The sequence below is a fragment of the Xenopus laevis genome, chromosome 3L (assembly GCF_017654675.1).
Source record: "Xenopus laevis strain J_2021 chromosome 3L, Xenopus_laevis_v10.1, whole genome shotgun sequence".
NCBI classification, from domain to species: Eukaryota; Metazoa; Chordata; class Amphibia; order Anura; family Pipidae; genus Xenopus; species Xenopus laevis.
In genome coordinates, this window is record NC_054375.1 from 91,233,221 (window position 1) to 91,247,442 (window position 14,222).

General features: G+C 34.4%; 1 protein-coding gene across 4 annotated transcripts in view; it reads right to left on the bottom strand.

Annotated features, from left to right (window-relative positions):
* Positions 1–14,222, bottom strand: part of LOC108711237 (plexin-A4) — a 521,236-nt gene that overhangs the window by 49,250 nt on the left and 457,764 nt on the right. For all 4 annotated transcript variants that reach the window (XM_018252771.2, XM_018252773.2, XM_041586588.1 and 1 more), the window contains 6 exons: positions 13,113–13,303; positions 10,358–10,509; positions 9,381–9,498; positions 5,558–5,694; positions 4,222–4,386; positions 3,672–3,765 (listed from right to left, as the gene is read on the bottom strand). In XM_018252771.2, coding sequence (XP_018108260.1) covers positions 3,672–3,765; positions 4,222–4,386; positions 5,558–5,694; positions 9,381–9,498; positions 10,358–10,509; positions 13,113–13,303 — 857 coding nt within the window. The remainder of the gene's footprint in view (positions 1–3,671; positions 3,766–4,221; positions 4,387–5,557; positions 5,695–9,380; positions 9,499–10,357; positions 10,510–13,112; positions 13,304–14,222) is intronic.

Below are 14,222 nucleotides of genomic sequence, written 5' to 3' on the forward strand. Positions count from 1 at the left end.
TGCTGAATTGTAGGATGATGTATAGATACACCATCTGCAGCAAGATGTTCTTGCAGGTCTTTGGAGGTGATCTTTGGGTTGTCTGTAACCATTCTCACAATCCTCCGCATATGCCGCTCCTGTATTTTTCTTGGCCTGCCAGACCTGGGTTTTACAGCAACTGTACCTATGGCCTTCCATTTTATGATTACATTCCTTCCATTTGAACAGTCAGTTTAAACCTCTGAGATAGCTTTTTGTAGCCTTCCCCTAAACCATGTTACTGAATAATTTTTGTTTTCAGAGTTGCTTTGAGGATCCCATGCTGTCACTCTTCAGAGGAGAGTCAAACAGAAGCACAACTTGCAATTTGCCACCTTAAATACCTTTTCTCATGATTGGACACACCTGCCTATGAAGTTCAAGGCTTAACAAGCTAATCCAATCAATTTGGTGTTGCTAGTAATCAGTATTGAGCAGTTAAATGCATTCAAATTAGCAAAATTATAAGGTTACCCAGATTTTTGCACAGCCAGTTTTCAGATTTGATTTAATTCCATACAAAGGAATACTGCTTCACTAAAAATCTTTGTTCAGAAAACACCCCAGCAGGGATGTGCGATTTTTTTCTCCTTCTTTCGCTGTGGAAATGATGCCCATAGACTTGTATGGCATTGTGCGTCAGAAAAAAACAAAGAGAAAAAAAAAATTTTGACGCCCATAGACTTTAATGGGCGTCTGCGACATTTCTCCAGCTGCAAATTTTTGGTGAACCGAAACTGGTCAAATTCACCCATCCCTACACCCCAGTACCTGGGAAATGAAAGACATGCCACTGTTACCTTTTTTGTTGAAAGTGGAGTAAATTATTATGCTAGCCGAGAGGGGTTCCCAAACTTATGCAGTCTCTGGAGTATCAAACCATGAAAATCTGCACTATGATGAAAACACATGTTTGCCAGCACTAACAAAAAAAAAACTATTTCCATCAATACAGGACCCCATATTTGCTTGAGTGTGAAACCCAGAGCAGCTGCTTGTATTTGCTGACCCCTTTGGCTAATTTAACCCCCTATCTCTCAAGCCTTAAGCGAGCTATAACTGCAAATTGTCATCACTCTAGAGAATCCAAATTCATGGAGTCCCCTTCTCCTTAACTTCCTTACCTAAATTAGAGTCCTCCATAACTTACTGAGGCCTCCTTTCCAGGCACAATGGGACCATCTGCCATTGAGCAGGATCCAAACAGATCTAGGAAACTAGGAAATATCACTTGAATCTCTTCAAATTTACCGGGGCAAGTGCATGCGCAGTTGAACGAAATAGCCAACTTTTTAGTTAAAGTTCAGCTTTTCGGTCTACTGCGCATCAACAGGCGCTCAAAGAAATAGGAAGACAGAAGAGAAGTGCTCCATGGTGCTCACTGGTATAACCCCGGGCCGGTGCAGTTTTCTGCTGATAGTAGCACTGGCCCACGTTTTAGGAAAGTCAATACAATCACTTGGGGGTGCCTAACAAAATTGCTTTGCTCAAAGTTTTCATGACTGCCCTAGATGTGTGAATTATAATCGTACTTTATAAATTATAATAATAATAAAATGCAATATACAATAACGTAAAAGCAAAATAAGAATAATGTGCATAAATACTGTGTAACTCTGTTTCAAGAGTAAATGGATTTTCTTAATATGCTTGTAACTCACAAATGGTATCAACTAATCTATGATTTGCACATGATCAGAGAGTTTAAAATACCTTGTAGTCAAGTTCTGCCTTCATAACGATAAAGGAATTAGCAGGGAAGCTTTGTATGATCAGAGCAGGTATTGGAATTATTATTTTGTTTGAAAAGTATTATTATCTTGGAGATCCCCTGCTCTGTTACAAAGCTGCACTAGAAAACGACTCTTCATGTACTTTCTTTCATCGTGCAGTAAAAGCTAGAGCTATGCTTTAGACTTTAACTAAATATTTTTTTAAATAAAATATAGATTATATAGAACTATTTTGTGGTTCCTGTTAAAGTGATACAAAATATTGATGAGCAAAATTTTATGGCAGGTATGGATTTGTGGTGAAATTACGTATTTTGCAAAACCATCATAAAATATTGGTTTGAAATAGTGCCAAGAAAATCTACATATGCTTTGCACAAGAAAAAAAGTCGCCGCCAAAACACGCCTATAAACTCCAATATGTTCTGCATAGAAAAAGTTGAGATGAAAAAAAAAAAATGTGAATCATAACATGCCAGTGGGCAATAGAACACATAATATTTTCTTACTCAGTTTACCTTAATTATTTTTTTAAATACTGGAGGTTACCCTTATTAGCTGGTTTACTAAGAATGTAAGAAAAGTTGTAAGAAAAGTTAGACATGTCTAATACATGTCACATAAATACTGTTCTGAATCTGCTTAGATATTCATGTTTAATAAGGAGTAATTAAAATGGTAACAAGTATGGTAGACGTTTCATATTTGACAACTACAACGACAAACACAAAACATTGTTTGAATAAAGGACAGAGGTATGTGCTATTTGCCTTGAATTAACATAACTTGAAATGTAAAATTGTACACTGCACTTATTTTTCTTAGGAGAAAACAATTGGTTATGTGCTTTATTGCATGTATATTCTTTGATTCCTGTTCTGCAATGCAGACACTGCTACTGCATTTTCATGATAATATACAGCAATAAAAACAGGTGCAGTTTAGTTGAATATGAATATTAGAAATGTTACATTATAAAATGTATGATTCTCCAGTTACAGATTTATAGCTGTTACAAGTACCAAGGGATGCAGGGGACTGGCAAGAAAGGCAAAATATATGGCTAAAGTCTTTAAGAGTACATAAAATGTTTAAATATAGCCATGACACATAAGAATGACTCATAGCTTATTTTTAATGCTCAAATAGAATATAGCTTATTTTTAATGCTCACGTAGAATATAGTAGTAATTAATATGCCAGCACCTATTAATTATATAAGATAACATACATGAACATAAATTACATAACTATGTTTGACACTGCACCAGAGTTGCCTTTTTTAAAAAGTGTGTGAAATATTCTGCAAACTTTTAATTATTGTCAGCTCAAAAGAACAGAAGAGTTCCTTTGCACATTTTTAATATTTGTATCAGTGCCACCATTAGCCATGTTTAGTAGCAAAGAGATAACAAAATAAATAACTAAGGAGATTATAAACTTATTACACACCAAATGTCTAATGCTAAGCTCAAACATAAGGCACAATTGCTAAGTGCAGGGATCATCTCAGGTTCTATGTTTCCAGGTATTTACACAACCCAGCAGCATTGGCCCATAACCTGGATCTCACAATGAAAACCTAAAGTTAATTCAAAGCATTTAATGGTTTACCATTGGGTGCCACCATTTCTACAAAGACTGACTGATTCAGAAGACAACGTATACTGAGTAACGAGTAACTGTGAGTTCTTAAATATTAACATCTTTTTGTTGCATTCTGTTGATAAACTATTAGTAAAAAAGAGCTTTTTACAGAAAATGTAATAATATAAAACACCATAAGTAGTAAATGACAACATAAATTATGATAACTAATACAATAATAACTAATACAATAAAGTGCCAGCATAAGAGTTGATCCTGGGAAGATGTCTCAGCTAGAATGTGTCTAAATAGTTTTGCAAAGTCACTTACATTTATATGTTCCTTTCCACCTAGCTTGGCCCTTATGCGGGGATTCCTGATAATGTCCAGATTTGTACCCCACACAGATATCGGAGTGTTCCCACTGAAAACAGAGAAGCGGTTCAAGTTTCAGTTTTTTTGTTGTTTCATAAATTTCTGGCAAAATGGGACATATTCACCAATCACAATGATGTTAATAATAATACACAACTGCAATACTGTTTGAATGAATCTATTTCATTCAAACATACATTCTTGGAAAGGACATTATATAACTGCATATGGTCTATATTTATATGAAAGGAAAAATAATAATTTTAAAAAAAAAATTCAAAAAACATTTATGAAACCTATATTGCAAAACATTGTGGAATTCTTGCTTGGCTCTACTACATAATACATTTTGGGTAAATCTTCTACAAAATGATGCTGCCTGTTTTTTTATTAGTAGAACATAAATATGTATTAATATATTATTTTCACAATCAGCATCTTCGTGTTTTTTTAGTACCGCCTTAATTATCCATTTGGAAAATAATCAGATACCCATGCATTTTACCTGACAATGCTCCACTCTGGTTCCATTTTGAGAATTTTGGGATCCTCCACATACTCAAAATGCAGTTCTTGAGCAATTTTAGCTTTGTCGATCTGTACTGTGACTTTTACTTTTCCCAGATTCAGAGAAGCTGTGGTATTGCAAAAGATCTCAGTTGCTGTTCTCCTGACAAAGCAATGCAAGCAATCAAGAGAATGTTTTACGAAGAGAGTTCACAATTAATGGGATGAGACTTGTGTTACAACAATTAATTACTTGCAAATAGGATAATAAATTTCACTCATAGAAAAGTGAAATATTTATAACAGCGTTACTTCATCTTTCTGCCAGTGGGCAAATAGTGTATGAATCATGTCTTGCTGAGTTTTTTTAGAGCCATTATAGAGAAACAGTATTCAGCTATTGCCTTAAAAATGTGCACAGCAGCAGTTGGATCAACACAAAGGGGCAGATTTATCAAGGGTCGAATTTCAAAGTAATGTGAGTTTTTTTGAACTCCCCTTACTTCAAAATTCGAATAAAAAGAGACCAACTGAAATAAAAAAAATATAATCGAAAAATAAATTTTGCGGGTGAATAGGCTGTATTCAATCGTTCAAATCAAAGTAAGATCGTATTTAATCAAATTTGATTCAAACTATTTTCAATACCAATTGACTCCAAATAGGTTCTAGGAGGTCACCCATAGGCTAAAACAGCAATTCGACTGGTTTTAGATGGCGAATGGTCAAAGTCGAATTTTTAAAGAGACAGTACATCGATATTCGAATATTTTTCAAATTCAAATCGAATTTGGACTATTCCCTAGTTGAAGTACACAAAAATAGCTTGAAATTCAATTTTTTTTACTTCGAATTTGCAACCCATTTAGCGATGGTGCTGGTCAGTCACGAGAAGACACTATAGATTTTAGGTGATTGTTATATAACCTAGCCTCAGAATCCTAAAATGTTTTTACACAGAGATGTTAATTATATTGACAGATCCTGATCTACAGGGTTTTTAAATTGCTCATTTATGGTCACCTTTGTGTTGAGTGCCCTTTCCTAATGCAGCTCTTTTGGGTTTTTAACTGTACCTCTCTGTTACAGAACCCATCACTGTAGCCTGATATGTAAGTGTGTAGTTTCCTTGCCAATTAAGATATAAGAGGGGCATCATTATGACAGACAGAAACCAATGTTCCCTCTAAGCTATGCAGTTGTGCACATGCACATAACTTTTAAGGCCTGAGCACACAAAAAATTGCAGTGAACATATGACCCACCCACATGTATAAATTACTGCTTGTTTTTCCTCAAATAATTGAGGAGCATTATTATAAAACTAGAATTACCTGTCAAAAATACATGGCTGTGCTCCAAACATCACTTTTACACTGCTACCTGCACTTAGATTTGTTCCAGTGATAGTGACTTGTGTACCTCCTGATACTGGTCCCTGGGAAGGCTCTAGTCGTGACAGAGCTAATGTCTGTGAGGAGGACAAAAAGTGTTAGAACCACTGTGTCTCTGGAATAACACCCATATTGTAGCAATTTCATTTTGTCCAGGTATGTATATCCATCTAAACATCTTCCAATTAACTAATAATTATTTAAAACATTAAAACAAAATATTGTTCAAGAAACAAAGCAGGCATAATAGCACATTGAGGTAATGCCATTACTATGACATTGAAATGACTTAGCAAAGGATGTATGACTGACATGCCAACTGAGAAAATTAATGATATTTTTGTTAATAGTAGTTTATATGAATATGAGGAGTATGAAAAATGCAAGAGAATATCAATAATTCAAGCCTAGAGTTATGAATAGTTATGAACATTATAAAGTGTGTATTTGCAAAATGATCGGAGAGAGAGTTCCACTGTGTTGACTATATTAGTGCAAACAAAATATTAATTGTAAAAGAGATAATGCATTACAATACAGAGAACATATTCATTTTTAATACACCCCTACTTTTGGCAATAACAGTAGCTACATTTACAAAAAGTAGGGCTTTAATTAGTTTTAGGAATATTCTGTTATGTTATTAGGCATTGCACAGTATCACGATGTCTATGAAATATAGTTGCCCCTAACTCAGCTTTAATATTAGTGGGTGGAACACTGGAATGCACAATGCTAGGTATCAGAAGGTCGAATACAAAGTTCAATTTATTTAGATAGAATGTACAAGATCTATTGTTAATGCACTAACATTGAAAAAATGAGTTTTAAAGGCTGATTTGAAGTTGACCATTTCATTTGCCCAATTCAAAAAGAACTTTGTTAACCTATTTGACCATATTATTACTGAAATTACTTTTTTGGAAGGTAGAAAACTCTCTTTTGGTCAAAATGAGAGAAGTCAATTGGTTCACTAACCTTTATCAGTCTCCTATATGCTACCAGAATTTAACGAACATCTTACTACCTTCACTGAGTTCTATTAAAGTGCATCTACAATTACCCCAGTTCCCTCTTATTACAAATTATTTGTATTATAATATGTTTTTATTATATACATATATTCTATAGAATTTCATAATAATCAAGAGCCCAATTTATAGTATTGTTTTATCATCAATTAGGCCCTTACAGTATTTGAATAAGGGTTGTAATAAAGAGATAATTAGTACAATTTGTGGTAATACAAAGAGAACAAAAACACAAAGGGGCAGATTCACTAAGCTCGAGTGAAGGATTCGAATGAAAAATACTTCGAATTTCGAAGTATTTTTTGGTACTTCGACCATCGAATTGGTTAAATTCTTTCGAATTCGAACGAAATCGAACGAATCGAACGAAAAATCGTTCGACTATTCGACCATTCGATAGTCGAAGTACTTGCCCTTTAAAAAAAACTTCGACCCCCTACTTCGGCAGGTAAAACCTACCGAAGTCAATGTTAGCCTATGGGGAAGGTCCCCATAGGTTTGCTAACCTTTTTTTGATCGAAGGATTTTCCTTCGATCGTTGGATTAAAATCCTTCGAATCGTTCGATTCGAAGGATTTAATCGTTCGATCGAACGAAAAATCCTTTGATCGATCGAACGAAGGATTAGCGCTAAATCCTTCGACTTCGATATTCGAAGTCGAAGGATTTCAATTCGAGGGTCGAATTTTGAAGTATTTTTAACTTCGAAATTCGACCCTTAGTGAATCTGCCCCAAACTGTTGACGTCTCTTTGTGGTAAACCATTAAACCATGGATCATCTAGCACCACATATATGAAATAATCAAAGCATGTTATACATTTACAATTCCCCTTTCCTATCTTTTTCAGTGTTGTAGATAGACCTATTCCTAACATGAATTGGTCCACTATTGTTGTATGTATTTTTAGATATCATCAAGATAATGGACTAATTGTAAAATATCATGAAATATTACACAAATACTACATAAATACTACATAAGAAATCTACAACAAGAAATCCACATAAAGATACTCCTTTGATACCTTTGTGTAACCAATCAAAAAGAAGTACCAAACTTGTTTATCTCGGGGGGGGGCACTATATCTTTTATTGATGATAAATTCTTTTAGCAATATCCAAGGTACAGGGAATTAAAAATGCCTATTTACCAGGGAAAGTAAAAATAAATCTTGCTTTAACTTTATCAAGGTTTTTCCATATTTCCCGATTTATTTTTTCAGCACAATTGTTCATCAGCTTTGATCAAGCAGAAATCATTCTATCCTATGGGTTTTTTGACCAATATAAAAAGGTGTGAAAACAATTTCACACTAAAGCTGGCCATAGACTCAAAGATCCGCTCGTTTGGCGACATCGCTAAACGAGCTGATCTTTGCCCGATATGCCACTAACGGCATGGCTATATTAGGGGGTAATTCCAAAGTTCGGCCGTAAGGCCGAACGATCGAATTACGATACACCAAGGGGCTCCGACGGGTCGATCTGTTAAAAATCAAACCATCCCGATCGATATCGTGGCCAGATATCGATCAGGAAGACCCGTCGGAAGCCCCCATACAAGGGGCGATACGCTGTCCAAACGACCGATATCGGCAGCTTTATCTGCCCGTGTATGGCCACCTTAAGGGAAAATGTTTCATAATGCAAGTCTATTTTATCAACATTTCACTAAACAATAAGGTGGCTTTGTCATTACCGTATAAATACCATTGTCATTGGCAGTATAAATAACACACCACAATAGGGCTACTCAGATTGATCCCAAAGTGTATTACAATATGAATGTGCTATTAATATGTATGTAAGCCATATATATGTTTATATATCTATCATAAATAAGCCAAGATCTTATAATAATATAACAACTCCAGTCTAGGGTCATCAGAAAACAATGTATTGACTACAAGCTTGCTGATCTTGGCATGCAGATTTGGTGGACACCAGCTTTTGCTTTGAGCTACTCAAGAGGAAACAAATTACTCAGATCAAGTCCTATTATACATTACCATGAAGAGGAAAAAAGAAATTCTCTGAGAGATAAACTCTTTTCCTTAATGTGCCCTTTTCAGAAGAAATAATTAAAGAAAGTGTGCAATGCAGTCAATTTTCAGTAGCACTTCATTTTAACCGTTCTATCATTACAACCTCATTAGATCCTTGCACTGATGTCATATGCTTTTCCCACAGGTACTGTATCTCCCTCCAATCTACTGATAATAAACACTTAGAAACACTTCTGGATTCAGCTGTTGCAACAATGGATGCAATGAACTTAAACACCACATAAAATATCCCAATTTGGTGCTGCTCTCAGACACTTGAGGTATTTACCAAGAACTGTTTAATATGTTGTAAGAGGCAGAATGGCAAATGTAGTTCCTAATCCTAGTGACTTGTGGGGAATTGTTGATACCAAGTAAAATATAAAATTGTCTGCAAACCACACACATAACTTTATCATACTTTCATATATCACTATTTTTGCCCATTTGAAAGGGCACTGCACTGCTCCTTGTGAAAATCTTTTGTACCCTAATTGTTCCCTGCTGATCAGTACTGCACACTATGGTTTGAGGTTTAGAGCACACAGTGCATTTTATGAAAGATCAATTATCTTAGACATAAAGAAAGACAAAACATTCCACTGGTAAGAACAGCAGTGAATTTTCCAAACAAATGGACTTTTTTTCCTTGCCAAAACAGTTTAACAAGTAAACACATACTTACCACAAAGTAGTAAAGTAGGGAGGATCTAGCCATAAAGCGAGGTCTGCAATTTCCCACACAAACATCCACAAATCCAGCATGCTGGCTGGGCTTGGCATCCCCTATTTCACACACTATTCTGTAGGCATTTGAAAGAAAACAAATCAGTTTCCAGCAGACGCAACATTGATAAAGACATTAAGTTACAGATGAAGTAAGCTTTAATGGCAACAAATATCTCAAAATTGTGCATTATAAAAGGCGCACCATTTTGAACATAAAAAAGGGAGCCACACACAGTATTGATCTAAATGTACTATTAAAGCCTACGCTAGCTGTATGAGAGGATAATCAGATACAACAAAGAATTCATAACAACATTACACAAAACTCAGAATCAGAATGAACAAAAATCCAAATTCATCAAGCAACAAAAACACATATGTTATCACTTGTTTGAAAACAGACAAACAGAAATCTAAACTAAATGTACAATCTGTATCTTTAATGTTATGTGCTTGGTACAAGAACATTAAACAATCCATATACAGTATGTGCAAAGTCGTTTTTGTCCAGAGGAAAGTATTTTTTAGTGATTTTACACTGCAGTTGTAGAATATGATGCTGCTGCTTTCTAATGATCACTTATTTCATACAGAACAAATGTGAACATTTTTAAGAAAACTTAAGGTGACCTTTTCAGAATTACATATTTGAGAGGGCATTGCCATTATTTTCGAAAAAGTGAAAATTCGTTTTGATGGTTATCCTTTTATTATATTATTTACACAGGCTTCAAAAAAGCTGCAGAGAAATCTCCTTGATAATAGACATAGTAAAGATAGGCAGCCCTATTGCTTATAAAATTCATAGAGAATGCTGTCTGAAAAAAACTAAAACAAAAGAAGTTTTCATCTGTATCACTGGTACTGGCTCTCATTATAGTCTGTGCTGTGCACATTACAACAAAGAATGGGTTACTGAAAGTACCAACTTACTGTTCAGCTGGAATATACTCTTCAATCAAAGGGGTACATTTCACTTCTGCTACCTTGACATCATTTTCAATTTCCCAAAATTCCAAACCCAAGTTTTCTCCTCGAATGGTTACTTTTGTTCCTCCCTCCCGTGGGCCCGTCACAGGTGTGATCTGAACAAGAATAAGCATTACATTGGACTTATTAATATATAATACACAAAAGCCATGAATATCTTGTAAATTATATCCTTATAAACGGTGAGTTCTGATGTCATTTTTGTCACATGACTCACTGAAAGTTGTGTATTATAATAAATGAAGTACCCCCAGATGTAAAATATGAGGATATTAGAAGTTACCTCGGAGTTCCATGACCTGTATGACACCGGTCATGAAACTCCTCGGTGACTTATAATATCCTTATATTTTACAAGAGGGGGTACTTTATTCACTATATAATACACAAGAGCAACTAATATCCTTATAAATATATAGTTACAATACATTGTATCCTTATAAATGAAGCTCACTGATGTTGTCAGTTATAATCAGTGCTAAGTGATGTAATTTGTGTCTCATGACACTGAAACTCATATAAAAAATAATGTACACTGTGATGTAAAATATGAGGATATTAGAAGCCACCTCGAAATTCCATGACCTGTATCAAAGCATTCAGCCTCTTGCCTTTCTATGGTCATGGTCAAATGCTTGGTTTTAGAATGCATTCTATGCATTTCTTCTGCACAACAGTAAAAGAGGCACAGTAGGGCCAATGGGATAATTTTGTAATTTGGCATGTTGCTACTGTATTAAGACACAAATCATCTTAGCCAAAACTTACATATGCATCCCAGCAGCTGTCTTTTCCTGCTCTGTTCCACTCTACAGTGTTAAAAATTGTCGTCATGCCTTCTTACCTGTTAAATCTTCTATACAATTTACTTCTGCTTTATTATTTTCTTCTAACATACATAATTCAATAAATTCTACCTAATTTCTTTTAGTATGAATTGAATTGCATTAAATTGTTTCCAGTGTATAACAAATTTCCCTAGTTTACTCCTTTGTGCATTCCTTTGGCTACCATTTGTATGCCTTAATTGGCTATTATGGAATATAGCTATATAGAAAATAATTTAAAAAAATTACGGGAAAACTGTAATTACCAAATTCCATACCAACTCTATATCAAGAATTCAGTTCTCTGCTTAATATACTTGAATTGGCTTCTGAATAGGACACTAGTGTGCTTATTTATCAAAAATTGAATTTGTGAGGTTTTAGCGTTTTTTCTACTTCGAATAAACACACAATTAAAAAAAACTTGAATGTCTGTTTATTTATTAAAAAATCTGAATACAAAAACTTCAACTGAACGCAATTGTGAAAAAAACTCTAAAAATTCAAATTTGTGAGTTTACAAGCTCCAAAAATAAATACCAAACATTCAAGTTTTTGAAAATATAATTCAAACTTGTCAATGTAAATTGTAGCAAGAATTCAAATTCAAACGTTGATAAATCACTCCCTTACTTAGCATTCAAAAGCTAACAGACAATTTATACTGATCGGTTCCTAGTTGTCATGTGAGTACCAAGGTTAATACATTTGTTTTTTAAAATGAAGCTATGCACCATATTTGCAAAAGTGCTCTGTGTATAGAAACTATGGGGTGCAACACCCTGATATTTTTGTCATTAGGACAAATCACATATAATGATTCACTAGAATAGGGTACACTTTAGGGCCTAATATCCCTGGCAAGTATATGTGAATTGCAGTTGTTATTATTACAGAAGCATGGATGGAAAATCTAGAAGTGGAAAGTATTTTAAATACAAAATTAGTGAAAAAATCCAGACAGACATGTTCTAGTCAAAAATGTGGAGAAATGCAGAGAGAAGCTTGTGTAGGAAATAAATTCATTATATCATAACAACCTGTCAACATTTACAACTGCTGCTAACAGCAGCATGATGTTTCTCCTCTGCCTTTTCTCCTTACACACATTTTGCATCTCTGTAAATTTATAGTCTTCTAATTTCAGAGTGAGCCAGTATAATCTTAGTCAATGGTAAATAATTCATATTGCCTTTTTTTTTTACTCAACATTGTATACAGCTGTTTCGTTCTCATGGAAAACAGAGTGCTTCAGAGCACTAAAGCAAATATATAATAGATATGATTGTGTGTGTGTGTGTGTGTGTATACAGGTATAGGACTTGTTATCCAGAATGCTCCAGACCTGGGGTTTCCTGGTAACAAATGTTTCCATAATTCGGATCTTCATACCTTAAGTCTTCTAGAGAATCATGTAAATATTAAATTAACCCAACGGGCTGGTTTTGCTTCCAATAAGAATTAATTTAATCTTATTTTGGAACAAGTACAAGGTACTGTTTTATTATTATAGAGAAAAAGGGAATCATTTTCTAAACAAAATTTTATTATTTGGATAAAATGTAGTAACAGGTTTACAGATAACAGATATATGGTTATTCTCTTTTATATTTACAATGATACATTTTGGAACTTCACTAGATTGTAGTTTGTAGCTTACTATAGCACAATTCACTAATAACAGACAACTGCAATAACAATTACATAAACTGTGGAAAATCATGCGCCTAATTACTCAATATTCTGAAATGCTTCAGTGGCTTCTTGTGAGCTCATATACATTTTTGAGACAGATTATGAAAATTTCTTTAAAAAATTAGAAGTTCAAAACAGAGAGAAACACAGTCTTGAATGAGAACTTGTGTACATACTTGTGTTATTCTTGGATTTGCACACTTTCCATGTGTTCCTGATAGCTCTAGCCATTGGCTTTCTGATGGCAAGCAGTGCTGTTTTAGAGTACATTTGCCTTCTGCAACACACCAACCGCACTGAAAGTCTGTATCAGCCTTCAAACAAAGGCCACAACTTGGCCGTTTGGCTCCACATTTGTACAGATGAACTGTAGAAAGAAGAATGAAGTAGATTCAATTCCAATCATGCTATATTTGATTAAATAAGGATACTACTATGCACAGCACTTAACATTTATATATTCACTTGCAACTATCAAACTATCTGAACATTTATAAAACAAAATAAAGGGGGCATATATGGTCTATTTTAAAGCTCTACAAAAAGTGGTATCCACAAATGCTAATGCAATACAGCCTCCTCAGTAATTATAGGTGCCACCTGATTTCTTGCACTTTCAAGTTAAAGGCTTACATGAGGTCTGAGGTGGTGTAAACTATTGGTATGAAATATGGCTTCTGGTACCATAACAGGAATTACATACATTAATATTTTTATTTTCCTGGTATTTATATAGTGCCAACACAGTTCTGCATTACAGAGATTATATATCATTCCCATCAGTTCCTGCCCCAGTGGAGCTGATAATCTAAAATCCCTATCACATTCACGCACACTATTTTCAATTTAGGCAGCAGCCAATGAACCTGCCTGTATGAATTATATTCATGGAGTATCCTGAGGAAACCCAAACAGAAACATAAAGAACATACAAACTCCTTGCAGACAGTGCTTTGGCTGGGATTGAACTCATGACCTCTAGCACCGCAAGGCAGAAGTACTACCCACTGAGCCAACTTATCTAATACCACCATAACAGTTTTGTTTAATGGATAATATACGTATATAATATATATATATATATATATATATATATATATATATATGATGAACACAATTGAATACCATGCAAGATAAATTAAGAGCTTTCTAAATACGTCATTTATTTTACACCTCTTTATTTCTGTTTTTTTCTGTCATTTCTTTTTAGTTCTCCTTTAAAGTGACGCTTTATATAATGACACATTTATTAGAACTGCCTCCTTAGATCTTCTGTTGTTAACAGG